This window comes from Temnothorax curvispinosus, unplaced genomic scaffold (assembly GCF_003070985.1).
Source record: "Temnothorax curvispinosus isolate PA1 unplaced genomic scaffold, ASM307098v1 QBEX01006032.1, whole genome shotgun sequence".
NCBI classification, from domain to species: domain Eukaryota; kingdom Metazoa; phylum Arthropoda; class Insecta; order Hymenoptera; family Formicidae; genus Temnothorax; species Temnothorax curvispinosus.
In genome coordinates, this window is record NW_020215812.1 from 285,096 (window position 1) to 299,995 (window position 14,900).

The 14,900-nt window shown below is 39.0% G+C and overlaps 5 protein-coding genes across 9 annotated transcripts; 2 read left to right on the plus strand and 3 right to left on the minus strand.

Annotated features, from left to right (window-relative positions):
- Nucleotides 1–429: 429 nt before the first annotated feature.
- Nucleotides 430–3,653, plus strand: LOC112455357 (proteasome activator complex subunit 3). 2 transcript variants are annotated; one of them, XM_025017218.1, is made up of 5 exons: nucleotides 430–551; nucleotides 2,326–2,358; nucleotides 2,499–2,819; nucleotides 3,083–3,219; nucleotides 3,345–3,653. In XM_025017218.1, exons 1-5 carry the CDS (start codon nucleotides 528–530, stop codon nucleotides 3,565–3,567), a joined length of 738 nt encoding a protein of 245 aa, XP_024872986.1. In that variant the 5' UTR covers nucleotides 430–527; the 3' UTR covers nucleotides 3,568–3,653. The 2 variants fall into 2 exon arrangements, with proteins under 2 accessions (XP_024872986.1, XP_024872987.1); XM_025017219.1 differs by lacking the exon at nucleotides 430–551 and adding an exon at nucleotides 1,028–2,083.
- Nucleotides 3,654–4,612: 959 nt separating this feature from the next.
- On the minus strand, nucleotides 4,613–7,624 carry LOC112455356 (caspase Dronc). Of its 2 annotated transcripts, none has more exons than XM_025017217.1 (6): nucleotides 7,400–7,624; nucleotides 6,523–6,683; nucleotides 6,092–6,365; nucleotides 5,699–5,955; nucleotides 5,255–5,528; nucleotides 4,613–5,169 (listed from the first exon to the last, which is right to left on the minus strand). In XM_025017217.1, the coding sequence occupies exons 1-6, from the start codon at nucleotides 7,535–7,537 to the stop codon at nucleotides 5,050–5,052; spliced, it is 1,224 nt and encodes a 407-aa protein (XP_024872985.1). In that variant the 5' UTR covers nucleotides 7,538–7,624; the 3' UTR covers nucleotides 4,613–5,049. The 2 variants fall into 2 exon arrangements, with proteins under 2 accessions (XP_024872985.1, XP_024872984.1); XM_025017216.1 differs by having other exon boundaries at nucleotides 6,092–6,371; nucleotides 7,400–7,623.
- Nucleotides 7,625–8,826: 1,202 nt separating this feature from the next.
- LOC112455364 (borealin) lies at nucleotides 8,827–10,070 on the minus strand. Its single transcript, XM_025017237.1, has 2 exons — nucleotides 9,282–10,070; nucleotides 8,827–9,215 (listed from the first exon to the last, which is right to left on the minus strand). The coding sequence occupies exons 1-2, from the start codon at nucleotides 9,795–9,797 to the stop codon at nucleotides 8,895–8,897; spliced, it is 837 nt and encodes a 278-aa protein (XP_024873005.1). The 5' UTR covers nucleotides 9,798–10,070; the 3' UTR covers nucleotides 8,827–8,894.
- A 117-nt stretch (nucleotides 10,071–10,187) lies between these two features.
- Nucleotides 10,188–11,714, plus strand: LOC112455365 (leucine-rich repeat-containing protein 51-like). The gene is made up of 2 exons (XM_025017238.1): nucleotides 10,188–10,415; nucleotides 10,615–11,714. The coding sequence occupies exons 1-2, from the start codon at nucleotides 10,298–10,300 to the stop codon at nucleotides 11,100–11,102; spliced, it is 606 nt and encodes a 201-aa protein (XP_024873006.1). The 5' UTR covers nucleotides 10,188–10,297; the 3' UTR covers nucleotides 11,103–11,714.
- Nucleotides 11,715–11,819: 105 nt separating this feature from the next.
- On the minus strand, nucleotides 11,820–14,605 carry LOC112455363 (cyclin-L1). Of its 3 annotated transcripts, XM_025017236.1 has the most exons (5): nucleotides 14,212–14,301; nucleotides 13,422–13,557; nucleotides 13,148–13,332; nucleotides 12,450–13,034; nucleotides 11,820–12,171 (listed from the first exon to the last, which is right to left on the minus strand). In XM_025017236.1, the coding sequence occupies exons 3-5, from the start codon at nucleotides 13,324–13,326 to the stop codon at nucleotides 11,913–11,915; spliced, it is 1,023 nt and encodes a 340-aa protein (XP_024873004.1). In that variant the 5' UTR covers nucleotides 13,327–13,332; nucleotides 13,422–13,557; nucleotides 14,212–14,301; the 3' UTR covers nucleotides 11,820–11,912. The 3 variants fall into 3 exon arrangements, with proteins under 3 accessions (XP_024873004.1, XP_024873002.1, XP_024873003.1); XM_025017234.1 differs by lacking the exon at nucleotides 13,422–13,557 and having other exon boundaries at nucleotides 14,212–14,605; XM_025017235.1 differs by having other exon boundaries at nucleotides 13,148–13,557.
- Nucleotides 14,606–14,900: the final 295 nt, after the last annotated feature.

Genomic DNA, 14,900 nt, shown 5'->3' on the forward strand with positions numbered 1-14,900 from the left:
TCTGTGATTGGTCAATTTCTTACAACTCACGATTACGACTTCTATGTAGAATAACCATAATGCTAGGTCTACAATGCGAGTCGTAAAGTCGTGAGTCATAAGAATTGACCAATCACAGTCGATTATTTTCCTCAAATTCGATTGTGATTGGTCAATTCTTACGACTCGCGACTTTACGATTCGCATTGTAGACCTAGCATTAGTCCCTTACTTCCTTCTATCCCTGTCGAAAAGATAAAATATATTTCCCACATGATTAGACGCGAGACGCGAGAGAAAAAGAGTACCCGGAAATACAGGCAGAGGCAGTATATACAGCTAAGGATGAACGAAAATTTACCATGGAGGAATCCGAAGACGAGAGATTCTCGCTTGACTACGTACGTTGTAGCGGTGGAGCGTGGAGAGTGGAGAGCGGAGGAGCTGAGGAACACGATGGTAGCGACTTCCTGTTTAAAGTCGCACGTTTTAACAAAGGGACGCACAGTGCTTAGGTTTAGAGAGCTTTTTTTCCTACGGAAAGTATAATGGAGGATGCTACGGTGGGAAAGGTAAACCATCTCGCGTATGTCGTCGGTCGTCGCGTCGCCGACGAGGCGAGAGGCCGAGGAAACGGACGGCCGAGTCCGACGGAACGACAGTACGGAACGATGCTCAGTTTAGGTTAAGCCACCGGTATTTACTCGAACGAGTGACGGTCGCGTCGCGTCGCGACGCGTCGCGACGCTCCGAGTTTTTTCGCCGCGAGCCGCGATCTCTCTTTTTCGACTTGTCTCATTTTGTTCCGTTATCTGCCGCGCGTGCTCGCGTCCCGCGAGTATCGAATACCGTAAGAAAAAAAAAATATCTGGCAAACGTACGCGGCTTTAACCTCCTTTCGTCGCGAATGTTGACTCCGCTTCATCCGCACGCGCGTTTATCGCTCGTTTTTTCACTTTCAACGATCAACGAAATGAGATAAATCCAACGGTAAAATCTCGTTGAATCTCGCAACGATCAACGAAATGAGATAAATCCAACGGTAAAATCTCGTTGAATCTCGTCTCGAGATGAGGATATTGATAGTCGCCGCCGTTTAAGTAACTTTAACAAGTAGCGTTCGATAAATGGTGAAGGTCGTTGCTGATTCATGCTGGATGATCGCTCGTTACGTTGGCAAATTCTTCAAACTCTTCCTCGCACGCGTCTCTATAAGAAAGAAAGAATTATGTGTTAGGGTTGCTAGTTTTAATTACTCTTACTTATAATATATTATAAATATCCACATTAGCCACACGGACCACAATATTTACATGGCAATTTTCTATATAAGGCAGGGTATAACACGATACTCTAATTTGTAAAATTTACGATGCAACCGTTTGGTTCCCCTAAAATGACTTTAATATATCGGTAAAATTTGTTTCTTCTCTTTCACTCACTGATCATCAGGAGTTTGTTTATAATTTTTTTTAAAGATACGTAGAAAGTGAAAAACGCCTGTAAACTATATAATGAATCTTTATGATTTATGATAAAAAATCGACTTGGTATGTAACGATCTGTAAACGTTGATGTTTAATGTTAGTACGTTTATTGGAACCATTATGCGCAACATAGTATCACGTTAATTTTAATGCATACTCTGCAGTTACCTCAAGTTCTATCAGGTACTTTTTTAAAAAATATCACAAGAGTAAATATTTATATCTCTGGTACACACTGGTGTCCTGATCCGACACGTGAGAAAGGAGCCCATTTTTTATTTATTCTTAAAATAATGTAAAAACTTGAATAGGTTATTGTTATATGCTAAAGGCTAAAAATTTTTTGCACAAGTTGTTTATGTGACAAACAATTGACGAATAATCTGTCATAACCTATTGAAATTGCTCAAGTTACATAAAGTCACACGTCACACATAATACAAATTGAAATTTCTAGAAATTCTTGCTCAAGAAAGTTTCTAAACTTTCATTAGATATCTCTACTATTTAACTGCTGTTCAACTTTTATGTAAATGTTTTCCACAATCTCTAATAATCCAAGTAATCCAAGGAATGAATCAAATAATGTGTTACCAAGTGGTTATACAGAAAATGAGGTAGCTACAGATATAATAACGTGCTACGCATGACGTGCTACGTGCAACACCATTATTTATTACCTAATATGACGGATCGATATTACAGATACACTTTTATACTATTTATTTCTATTTGCTGGGACATCGTATATAACGTATTTATTTAATAGTTGTAAAGTTTTGTATACACCATGTGAAATCTTGTTATTTATGCACACGTATCTTATCAAAGTGATATATTTTTTGAGTTTATCTTACAGGTTCAGGAATATAAGGATTCTCTTAAAACCAAGGTACGCTTGTTCTTCTCTCTTGCGTGATAACGTTACACGTTTATATTTAACAAACCGTACTTGACGCGCGATATGCGTATATGGAGTGACGGAGTTGCGCACGATATATTTATCGTTTATGTTTGTGCATGTTTGTTCAGGCTGAAGAGTTGTTGGTGAAAGGATTTCCAGAAAAAATAGTTAAACTAAATGAATTATTGGAGACACCTGGATTTAGCAATCGAAAGCTGTCCGATGTACATCAAGACTTAAATGTACCCATTCCAGACCCTATAATTCTTAATCATTCCGAAGATGCCCCTGCTGCGAAAAAGCTTAAATTGGACAATAATGGAGAAGAGACCAGCGGAACCAAAGTTATGGTGCTTCCAACTGGCCCTGTACCATGCAATAAAAAGTTGTGCGATTTGATTCACATAGTTAAACCCTACATCAGGCAACTCTTGGAGGATTCCAATTTAGTGAGTATCAAGTATGCCAACATCTACATATATACAAGTTAGACTTTTATATACATTTTTTTTTTCATAGTGCGTACAAAAGATAGGATTACATACTGGAAACTTTATTTTAAAAAAATTAAGGCAATTTTATGAAATTTTCTTCCACGTCTATTCAGAATATATTGATTGATACAGAATGATTTTTCGTCGGTACCATAATCTTTTTTTACGTACCCGTTGAATATAGTTGACGGAACGTACACGTGTTTTCAATTTTCTAGCTAAAAATGTGGATCTCTTTTTTAATCCCAAAAATCGAAGACGGAAACAACTTTGGTGTATCTATTCAAGAAGATACATTATCTGAAATTCAATCGGTTGAAAGCGAAGCCGCGGCATTCTTCGATCAAATTTCTAGGTACGGAATATTACGAATAAACGATATAGATGTATGTCTATGTGTAAGGACAACTGCATTCTCAATATTTGTATACTACGACTACGGGAAAAACGTCTTTTACCCCTCAACTCTTCGTTTTACAGATATTTCATCTCTAGAGGAAAGATTGTTAGTAAAGTCGCGAAATACCCACACATCATCGATTATAGAAGAGCGATTCAAGAACTAGACGAGAAGGAGTATGTAAGCTTATGGCTCGTCATGTGTGAAGTTCGCAATCGTTATTGTTCGCTGCATGATCTCGTGATCAAGAACCTGGAAAAGATCAAACGACCACGTTCCTCCAACGCGCAATCCTTGTATTAGGCATTAGGTTTTACGCGCTGTACTTACCTACGTGCGGAGTACGTCAACACGAACATTTATCGAAAATATAATAATATAAAGTAAAATTCATCTTCCTCTCCTTCGTTCCTTCTTCATCCCATGGACTCGCGTGCCGCGACATTAATTATCCATTATTTATTCCATCACGTATGGCACTATAAATAAAACCAATAGCTACACTTTTACTTAACGAACGTGTATTATGTAGATTATAGTTAATTTATTCATACGTAAAAGTTCATATAACTGGCTTCTTTTGCGTATGTATGTACACAACTGAGAAATATATGTAACAAATATTTCTCAGTTAGATTTTAAGAACAAAAATCCAGGAACGTTTCCGATTTTTTCATAGAAATCTCAATGCAAATACGGTTCGGAATTTTATATTCTTTAAATTTCATCAACATGCGAAATTTGGATATTTGAGCATTAAATGCATTATGCATCATTTCTTTGCATCACGTTGTTATAAAATTATACAGTGTAGCGAGCTTGCATGTAATTTTGCAAATTATATAATTGGGGCACTTGAAAGCGGAATATAAACAAGTGGTCAAAGTGGATTTAGTATAGTCAAGTGGATATTGCATCGTTTGTAATTTATATCTGTGTAAGGAGATTAGGAGATAAATCAAGCTATATTAAATAATGTGAATTATATAAAGAGTACTCTCTTTTTCTGTAAATGTTTACGCTTTATCGCGATAAATCGTAAATATAGGATAAACACACGAGATTACATAGAATATAGTGACATTACATATATTATTTGATGCTCGAAATAAATTGTGTTTTAAGCTTGCAAGGTACAAAAATACAATAAAACTTTTTTTCTGATTTAGACGAGTGCAAAAAATAATGTCGTTTCTCAACAAGATGTGTGTGTGTGTGTATTGATATATGTATACATACATACACACACACACACGCACGCACGCGCGCGCGCGCGCACACACACGCACACACACACACACACACACACATCTCGAAGAATGGAAGAACGGGTAATAATTCATCTCTGTATGGTTTATATAAAAATTTATATGATTACAGTTTGTCATCATTTACAGTATAAAATTCTGTATTCTGCAGTTGAATGTCCTTACTGTGAAGTTTTTCCTCAGTCTCAACTTTTACTTCAATGAATTCGTAGAATGAAAAATGTCATTGTACACGTATTAATTTTTTTGTCTTGATTCATTTTTAGCTTTATGTGATTATGTGGGAAATGCGGCGGAGTAACATGCGAGAAAAAAAATCACTTTAAGAACATTCATCTGATTACGAATACGTACACGATTGGAACACTGCTCATCACTACGGATTATACATTATACGCCGTCGTTTATATAAAATGACACTAATAATTAAATGGATCAAAATATTTATAAATCAAGTATGAAAGAAGTATTGCGTATTCTCGCTTATGCAATAAGGTATCATACTTTTTTCTTTTCGTCACGATTCCATGAAAAGGCCGGGATTGAGATAGCAATGCTTGTTAAATCCGAGTGATTGTATAGACGATGTCTGACACTCGTTGTTCATTGTTCTGAGTTGTTTCAACTCTGCATCAATCTGCAAATCACAATACGTATAGATCTTTGCACTACTGTCATTCGTGCTTTAAAGTTTAGATTTTAATATCTCATATAACATTTACCATGTTAAACAAATCTTGAACGTGATTCGCGTAAGCATGTTTCATAAATATTTTACAAAGAATTTGTATGAACCAACTGCCAGTTATGGAGTCTCGATAAGAAACGTGTCCAGTCAAAGTAGATTGAACTACAAGCATATCTGAATAATTTCTTATTGTTTGAATAGGTTGCTTGACAGGTATTTCTAGACCGGGTTCATCCGCTGGATTCACAGATACACAGGTGTCCGTAGTGATTCTGCAGTGAGCTACACCTTTCTGTCTTTTCTTTCCTCTGAAGAAAAAGAAAATATGGAAAAAAAAATATAGAAAATTATCAAGATACACGGGGAACTGGATATTTTCATAAAACAATATTAATACGTTGACCTTTAAATTCAATAAAAGATGGTAACAAGATGAAATCAACAAAATATAAAACTATAGAAAATTATAGATCCGTACCTGCAAAGTTGAAAGATAAATATCTTTGGTTTTTCCGCGAGTTGTGGACAAGCTTCTGTGGTAAAGTAGTCACAGACTTCCGTGCATAGAACTTTCTCATAGTTTGCTTGCTTGCTTGCGCTATGATAATCAGTACCTTGGATCTCTGTGTTGCTCTCTTCATCCTCCGTACCGTGACTCGTAACGATCACAAAACACGAATCAACCTTTCTAAGGTCGTCTCTTTTTGAAAATTCTTTAATTTTGTCTCTCATTTCCTGATAAAAAGGAAAAAGCTAAGTTAATGCCATTAATAGCACGATTCTTAGATTAACCCAAAATATATAAATTTTACAGAGGAAGAATATAAATTTAAATGAAGAATATATACCGCACGTGTAAACACTTCTATACCTGTCCTTTTAGATTTCCATAGGTAACGACTGTAAAACCCATTTCCTCAAACAGTTTCGTCAAATTATCTTTGTCATGTTTTGCCGAAAATCTGTGTTTGTCACATGGCGCGTCGTAATAAATATTTGTAATTATTAAAACCAATCCACGCGGGTTACTTCGCATAGGATATCGTTCAATAACATCGTAGTTACAATCTGAGAACGTTATAGCTTTGCGTACTTTAATCGTCAAAGGTTTATCAGACCAAATATGATCCAATGGATCTTCTTGCCTAAAACTCGAATAAAATGTATCGTTAGTGTGATTAATTTAAATAAAAGATTTTGTATATATTTACAAAACGTACGTAAACTTGTAACAAGATCTAAAGACTAACCAACAACTAACAAACAAAAAAGAAAGCGGAAGAAAAACAAAACTTGTCGTACCTCCCCGTGCTACTTGTGTTATCTCTTCCCTCCAATATATTGGCTATATTTTCATGGTCGGATTGTTTTAGGCTAAGAATTAAATTTTTAAATGCATTTGGTCCTCGTGTTTTAATTGTTGTTAATACATCTTTAACCGTATCTTGCGTTTCAAGGTTCTTCTGTAATCAGACACACGTATACATTCAACTTGCATTCAGTTATATTTTTATTTATTGTGTACAGTTATGCAGCATTTTAAGCCCCTTGCACACGAGGCGTGAGCGATAGCGCGAGCGACAGCGATAAGGTTGCCGACAAAGCTATACCTTTGTCGCTGTCGCTGTCCGCTCTCGCTATCGCTCGCGCCTCGTGTGCAAGGGGCTTTACGCATTTTATATTTCAAAATACGTCCTTTTCTTTATTTCTATCTAGCCTTTATCTCTGATAGCTATCTGAAGCCGCGTGTGAGTATACGTCTCATAAATGACATTCTTTATATCTATTGTAGATCAAGTTGTGTACTTAATATATATTGAACTAATAAAAATATATACAATAGTAGTTGATCCTAATGTAGATGATATATAGTTCCATCCCTCATTTACTTTCTTATAGTATAATTTTAACACACGTTACAAATCATTCTTTTGGATAACGTCACATCACGTTGTTTCTAAAATATAAAGAAAAATTAATTTGATGGTACACCTTTCGAAAAATTACTTTTATTTAAAAAGAATTCAAGATTTATACTATTCGTTTACAAGGAAAAAAGGAGAAAAAACATTATGGATCAAGTACTAGAATGTGATGACAATATTCAACTATTGTTTAAGGTGCGAGCTCTTCGTTACGTACGCAGCTAACTGCGTAATACTTGATAGATAAAACTCACCATCCACCGTGGAATGTTTACATCATCCCTGTTGTAAACTTTGTTTTCCAGCAATTTTGGCAAGAGTTTCGTCATATCGATTTTGGGCACAACATTTTCGCAGCACGCATCTATTTGTTCGCGATCCCTTCGGTCCATTTTGAGGATGAAACACGGTGAGACATTCACAGCAATTGATAGCAACACATGACGTCAGTGATGAGTGACGTCACAGAGTCACAGGGCTGCGTTCAGAAATTCAACCTGGGTAACTCTAAAGCTCCTTGCACAACAGGAAATAACCAAAAAATCGTTACGTATAACCTAAAAAATTCGAATGCTATGATTGGTTGGCAACAGGCACGAGGCACAGAATTTCCAACGTGACGGAAACTCTGTGTCTCGTGCCTGTGTCACTGTTTATTCTGCATTTATACATGATTTCTGATTTCTATTCCCTGTTCCTATTGCCTGTTGCCTGGCATTGTGCAAGGGGCTTTAGAGTTACCCAGGTTGAATTTCTGAACGCAGCCCAACATAAACATGCCCGAAACTATATAAATAGAAAGCTTGAGAATACTCGAGTGCGATTGGTCCGTTTGTTTATTGCTCTATGATTCGGAATATGTAAAAAAGGTTTCTATACCTAATCACAAACGCTATAAAATTTTCGCCAAATAGATATCAAATTATAATTATCATAAATGATAATAATTATATATATGTATATATATTGTTATTTATGTGAGGTTTGAGTCCTCGCTAACAATAAGTGGGGTTTGAGTCTCCACTAAATAGGATTCGAGTCTTTGGGTGCGTTCAGCCGATACTCCGCTAGCCTAGCAATCGTGAGCAGTCGCTCGTTTTCGCTCGTTTCCTCTCCTTTGACCCAATGGATTAAAAGGAGAGGAAACGAGCGACTGCTCACGATTGCTAGGCTAGCGGAGTATCGGCTGAACGCACTCATTTTGTGAATCACGAGAATTTAAACTAGAATACAGACGACAAAATATTAGAAAAATATACGTAGTTACGAGGTAGCATTTCGTCAACGTCCTACACGACATAAGTGAACCATGTTACAACTTTCGCAATTGTATGAATATTTCAAGTTTATTGTTAGGGCCATCTATATACTTTTATAATAATGCAAAATACAGTAGTACATATGTCAAATTACTAAATGTTTACAGTGTCGTAAAAAAAAACCTTTATACAAATATTTATAATCATAACGAATGAATTATTTCCATCTAACCAAAGTGTTACACATCTATAAAATCTAATAGTTACAAGTATCAAGTAATATTTGAGAGCTTTTGACATGCTCAAGATATTTCGTACAAGATCTCACAAAAGTTGAGAAAGAGTAAAGGCACATTCCACTTTTTTCTTCTTACGCGGCGGGAGTATAAATATAATAAGTAGAATAAAAATATCTTGCGACATGTGTATAAATTTGTTATATTACACTATCTCTAGTACTCTACACACACTTGCTAATATATATTTCGTACTACTTCAATGCGACAACTTTCTCAAGGTGATTCTTAAGAGTCTGTAATTGATCCATCGTCTCTGGATCCAGCGGAGGAATATTTGACATGCGTAATCCTTCTTGAGGCAACAAGGACATCATGTTGCCGTTAGCCAAAGGTACATTAATATTAGCAGTTTTTTCTTCGACGACAGCAGAGACCAATAGCGGGCTGCCTTGCATGCTAAGGACCATCTCTCCTTGACGCGGACGTCTCAGCACGTTCAACGGCGTGTTGGGCTTGACTTTTGGCGTAACCACGCCGTATACGTTGTCTAGAGGCTTCACCATTGCCGGCGTCTGAAAAATATTTGTCTTCAGCAAAGATTCATTCAGACGATCCTTGCTCTTGCGCTTGGTTGTTACCGTGTTCTGCGTGATACCGCTGAATTTGGCTCTGCTCGCTCGTGTGAAGCTGCGCGTCCTTACATTTGACGCTGCTCGAGCCTGTGCTTTAGCGGCCAGCGACGTGCTGCCCACGCTGGTGCCTTCGGTCGCGTATCCATCGTCGGACGCAGCGGTGGTGGGACGTTTAGCAGTCTTGGTCCCTTTTCTCGCTCTAGGAACGGCGGGTGGTTGCATATGAAGATTCTTGACCGACAAGGTCACCTCGTCGCGGTCGTTGCGGTTCTCCTTCTCCGTCTCCTTCCGCGTGTCGTGGTCCTGCCAGTCGATTAACTCGCCCAATTTCATTTGACGAATTCCCGCCGGCAGGCGGGATATCATCACCTCGATTAAGGCCTCGAAGCTCTTGAGATCCGCCTGGGCATCGCGTTCCATCTTGGCGATACGCAGCTGTACGTGCTTCTCAAAAGTTTTCACCGCCGTATCGCGTTCCTTCGTCGACGTGCTCGCCGCTTTGGTGCGCTTGGTCCTCGGCATTTTGACGGCGCAGGAGAGCGCGTCGCACGTTACGGCACGGTAACTGACGCTGACGATAACCACAACCGAGCACAACGGCCGAGCCAACGGTCTAATGTATGTACATACAACAGATCCAGGGCCAGTCTAACCGAACGAACTGGAGTGAAGTGAACGAGTCTCTCGTTTCTCGGAGAAACCGTTTTAACCGTTGCTACGTCAATTTATTTACCAGACTCTGCAGAGAGCGGGATACTTCGACCTGCTTCGACCTCATAGACCGGGAATCTGACCGGACCGACTGCGTCATCCACGTCCCCTCCTTTTAAAGTTTTGAAAAGAAAGGGACAATTTTCACTAGCGCCACCGCTCGCGGCGCTCGCCCCGAAGTGGCGAGACTGGCGAATTAAAATAAAACTTGAGCGCGAGATATAAACTTATAGTTTCTCGAGAGTCGAGACCGAGATTTTTAATAGAGGTTGCCCAGGTTGCCGGTCAAGGATCAAGTTCACGTATCCGCGATGAGCGCCAAGTATTCTCCGCAAAATCATACTTTGGATTACAAACGAAACCAACGACAAGAAATGCTAGTCGCCCCACCGTTGGATTTATCGTTTAAAAAGGCCACCACCATGGACGGTACGTGAACGTGAATGTCATTTTTTTAGTCTTTTAATTCATTATTTTGCGAGTTGCGTGTGCACATTAAAAACTTTTTATTGTAAAAAAACGCCTAGCACCAAATTTAAAAGCGTCACGAAGCTCGTTAATATAGCTCCTTGTTACGGGCGTCATCATCTATACGAAAAATGTATTTCTTTGATTTACTTCCTCACAGAATTGATGGAGAAACGTGCACAAGTAATACGCACTGGAAAAGCCCCAGTAAGAACGATCAAGGACCGTTATGTAACCAGTACGTTGTGGCTGAGCAACAACCTACTGAGCTCGATGGAAGGTCTTGGACGTCTCGTGGCAAGAGTTCTCGATGATCCTGCGTCGCTCAGTTGGTTGGATTTATCTTTCAACGAGATAAATGAAATTGGAAAAGACATGGAGACGTTTATAAACCTGAAAATTCTCTATTTGCATGGCAATAAAATAGCAAATATCGCAGATGTTCTAAAGCTCAGCAAGTTACAAAATCTCAGGTCGCTGACGTTACACGGTAATCCGATCGAAGACGTCCCTTGCTACAGGGGTTACATCGTACATCTTCTCCCACAGTTACTGGTCTTGGATTTTTCGCCAGTGATCGCTACTGAAAAGAAAAAGGCACTACCCGTAGGATTTTTTAAGACGATACAATCTGGGATACGAATATAAAATTTTATTTTTCTATCCTTGCATACTTTTGATATACACTTGACCTTATCATCTTTTTTTTTTATTTCTGTACCTTTCTCGTAACATTGTATCATATGTTACATAAGGCAGATTTGAGGTATGGCGGCTTTACGAAATGTAGTTGCATATCAAAACAACATTCTCCTAAGAACGATACACATTTGCGTGTTGAAATTTAATTTTGTAGTAAATAATGACAAGCACGTAATAAGATGATAAAGATGCTTGTACGTTCTAAAAGTGGACGTATAAACCCTCGTGTATGTACAACGGCGCTGCTTGTGACGTGTATCGTCGCCCCTTATTAAACAGCTTTTTATAGTTTTGTCAATCATTATATAAAAATTTACAAAAGTGTATCATGTAACATATTTAGACGTTGGCACATCTTTGTTCTTTTTAGACGACGTGTCTCTATCTATGTATTAATCCATCTATACTTTCGAAAGCAGAAAAAAGAAAATGCTTCACACGTTTAGTTTAGTATTTAAAAAACACGTACACGTCGGCCTTGATATAATTTTTAATATAACGTACATACCTACATACCTGTAAATGAAAATGCTAAAACGAAGCTTGGGAGAATGCAACGTATCTATGACGTATTATATTATTGGTAGCATAACCACATGTATGGAAACTCTACAAGATAATCTCGGAAAACTGAATATTACGTTCGAAATAAATTAAAGGACGTGCGATAGGCCTATAAAGTCTGTATATTACAAATTTGCGTACAATCGTGATTTAATTCATAATAGGGTAACATTTCTGGCTATGTGTCAGTATTTAGTGTAGTCGTCTACGCTTACTACGGTGTTTGCTCGATTTCTCCAAATCCCTGTCCCGTGATCGACTCCGTGATCTGTAACTACGGGATCTTCGTGACGACTTGTGGCTACCTGATCGTCTTCGCTGCGTCTTTTTGGGTTTGCTGGACCTACTGTGACTGTGACTTCGGGATCTACTTCTGCTATGCCTTTTTCGCTTACTGGGATACTTTTGTTCTTCGCCTCGCGATGGGGAAGTACTCGGAGATTTTGAGCGCCTGAAATACATACATGGAAGTAGTGTTTTACGAATGATACGGATCACCGTGTTACGTTCTATAAATCAACGTAGAAAATATACGGCATGGAAACTCTCGACGTTGTGCGTACATAAACGAGATACACTACTAACGCGGCCTAGCTACGAAAACGTCGCCTAGCATCCTTCAATCTTTACGTAAAAGTACGTAAACATGGTAATATTTTTTTATGCATAACAGGGCGCGCGCGTTTGTTATTTTAAACTCGCATATACAAAGACGTGGTAGTGTGGTACCTAGGTGATTTTGTTCTTTCGGGAGCTGCATGCGTGCCACTGCGACTGATGAATCCACCCCAGGCGTTGTGATGTTTCGGCAATGGTGGACTCGGCGTATGCCCGTCAACGTCTCCGCCGCGCGCTTTGGTTCTGGCCTCCTCATATTGACGTCGCAATTCCTCGACGCGTTTCTCCAACTGCTCGGGTCTTACGCGAGGTCGCGAGTAAAGACGTAATATACGCCGACACACGTCTTTGATTGCCGACTCGCTGACTCTGAACAGCGAGAACCAAGCGGGTGACGTGGGTAGAGGCAGCTGCAATTGACGAGCGGCCAAATAAACGCATGCGCATGCCACTGTTTCTGGCTGATAACGTAAGAACACATCGGAGCGCAACGAATCATTCATGTAGTTCCAGCTTTGCTGCATCAGCGTGCGATTCTTCTCGTATCCCAACACTTGCAAATACATGACTATGATCTTGTGAGGGTGTTTTACATGAACGCAGAAACCCAATTCTTTCAACACTCTTCTCTCCGACTTGATCACCTGATTCTTCAGAGCTACGTAATTCTGATCGAGAATCACAGGTTGTATCGCTCTGAAATAACGTGTGCGAGTGACGTTTTAAATGTTCTTTTCTACTCCTTTCTAGCATTTTTACATGCTTACGTATTATTTGTACCGTAAAACAAAAGTACGAGAAAAACTTACTTTTGGCTGGAGACCTGTTTTATGTGATTAAAAACATTGATCACATCCCTGATGCGCCTAGGTGCTTCCTCGATTTTGCTGGCTAAGCAGATGCAACCCATCGCAGTTGTTTCCATATTGTGCCTAACTAAAGATTTGCTATAATAAAACCGTTGGAATATTACTTGCCCGGTGGCCATTGCAACCTACGCAAATAAATGGAAAAAAAAACGAAAAGGACAATTAGATCACACTGTTTTGTAACATAACTTCTGATATATCAACAATATTTAACCCTTTAGGGACACAAGCAGAGATATTTCCGTTGCCGCACTTGGATTTTGCTGTGCAACACATGTCGACTTATATCCAGCGTACACGTCGTCACTCTCATTTGTCACTACATTAGCCACTTGTGAAATCGAGATTCTCTGGAAAGTACATACATCTTGAGCTGTTTTTGTCAGTTTTGTACTAAACGAACGATATACACGTAAAAGGTCTGTCCGCAAAGGGTTAAAACTGACCGCACGAGCAACGAGTTCTTCATATAAAAAATTGAAATAATGTAGATATCAAATATATTTTTAGATAAAATTTTAGATCGCTTTAATGTTTAAACGTCTTATCAAGAGAGTAAAGTCCTATACGCGTAAATATCGAATTTTTTATAGGATCAGCAAAGTCTACAATACTAGGATTCAAATACTTCTTTCAATCCTATATATAGTATGCGCATATCGGCTCGATAACGTAAAGCTTTATCTTGACAAAAATGTTAATACAATATACGTACAAGCCGTATAAATGTACATTTTGTATATTGCGACGATATAGCGATTGACAAAAAAAAAAGTAATACAATGATCGCGCGTACATTCGAGTAAAATTAAATGCGCGAAATTGGACGAACACATTAATGCAAAAACACGAAATTAATCAAGTAGATCACACTTTTAGATTTTGTCTGATGTCTATAGACTGTCTAGAGACATATCTGCAGACATTGGAAGATTGAGGTTAGAAAGATTATCGGATTGTGGGCTCCGACAAGTCCGATATTATATTGGCGCGCGAAAACTCACCTGCGGTAATTTTAGCAGAATGCCGGCCGTCTGTATGAGTTCGCATCCCAGTATCCGCAAGTCCGTTTCGGTTTCCGCATCAAGACCATCCGAATGCGACGGGGTGGAGTTGAGTTTTTCGTCGGGCAGGAGACAGTTTTGCAACGTTAATACGATCTTGCCGTAGGGCTTCGCGTTGTTTGGCGCGTTCGACGCGTTCGTGCCTTTCGTCGTTGGCGCCGTCGAATTCTCCTTCGCGTTCATTTCGAAAACGCGTCGATTAATTTCACAGAGAGTTTTTCGTAAGATTCGCGACGCGACGTAACCTGTACGCGGGAACGCGGGCTGCAGGATACACCAACACCGATACAGGATTTACAGGAACGCGGAGGAACAGGAGGAACACGGAGGAATCCGAGAAACGCCGAGACAAGTCAAGGAGTAAAGGCTGATTTATAGAAGCCGTAATCGTTGATTTAAGCCGCAATCTTTAAGAAATTGACCAATCACAGTCGATTTTTCTTCTCACATTCGACTGTGATTGGTCAATTTCTTAAATATTGCGGCTTAAATCAACGGTTACGGCCTCTATAAATCAGCCTTAAAGAGCTCCCACGACCCACGACTCGCATTGTAGACCCAGTATAAGAGAATTGATTGGTCCATACACATGTGCATAAGGAAATAGACCAATCAATTTTTTTATGCTT

Excerpts from the sequence above, each read along its gene's own strand:
- LOC112455357 (XM_025017219.1), top strand. The coding sequence starts at position 2,000 with ATGTTTTCCACAATCTCTAATAATCCAAGTAATCCAAGGAATGAATCA. Across the intron at positions 2,820-3,082 it reads TCTTGGAGGATTCCAATTTA|CTAAAAATGTGGATCTCTTT; the intron begins GTGAGTATCAAG and ends TCAATTTTCTAG. Across the intron at positions 3,220-3,344 it reads TTCTTCGATCAAATTTCTAG|ATATTTCATCTCTAGAGGAA; the intron begins GTACGGAATATT and ends TTCGTTTTACAG.
- LOC112455356 (XM_025017216.1), bottom strand. The coding sequence starts at position 7,537 with ATGGACCGAAGGGATCGCGAACAAATAGATGCGTGCTGCGAAAATGTT. Across the intron at positions 5,529-5,698 it reads TTTATCTTTCAACTTTGCAG|AGGAAAGAAAAGACAGAAAG; the intron begins GTACGGATCTAT and ends CTTTTTCTTCAG. Across the intron at positions 5,170-5,254 it reads TTCAAGATTTGTTTAACATG|ATTGATGCAGAGTTGAAACA; the intron begins GTAAATGTTATA and ends TGTGATTTGCAG.
- LOC112455364 (XM_025017237.1), bottom strand. The coding sequence starts at position 9,797 with ATGCCGAGGACCAAGCGCACCAAAGCGGCGAGCACGTCGACGAAGGAA. Across the intron at positions 9,216-9,281 it reads GCGGTATCACGCAGAACACG|ACGCCGGCAATGGTGAAGCC; the intron begins GTAACAACCAAG and ends AATATTTTTCAG.
- LOC112455365 (XM_025017238.1), top strand. The coding sequence starts at position 10,298 with ATGAGCGCCAAGTATTCTCCGCAAAATCATACTTTGGATTACAAACGA. Across the intron at positions 10,416-10,614 it reads AAAGGCCACCACCATGGACG|AATTGATGGAGAAACGTGCA; the intron begins GTACGTGAACGT and ends ACTTCCTCACAG.
- LOC112455363 (XM_025017234.1), bottom strand. The coding sequence starts at position 14,454 with ATGAACGCGAAGGAGAATTCGACGGCGCCAACGACGAAAGGCACGAAC. Across the intron at positions 13,035-13,147 it reads AAACAGGTCTCCAGCCAAAA|AGCGATACAACCTGTGATTC; the intron begins GTAAGTTTTTCT and ends ACGTTATTTCAG. Across the intron at positions 12,172-12,449 it reads GAAAGAACAAAATCACCTAG|GCGCTCAAAATCTCCGAGTA; the intron begins GTACCACACTAC and ends TATGTATTTCAG.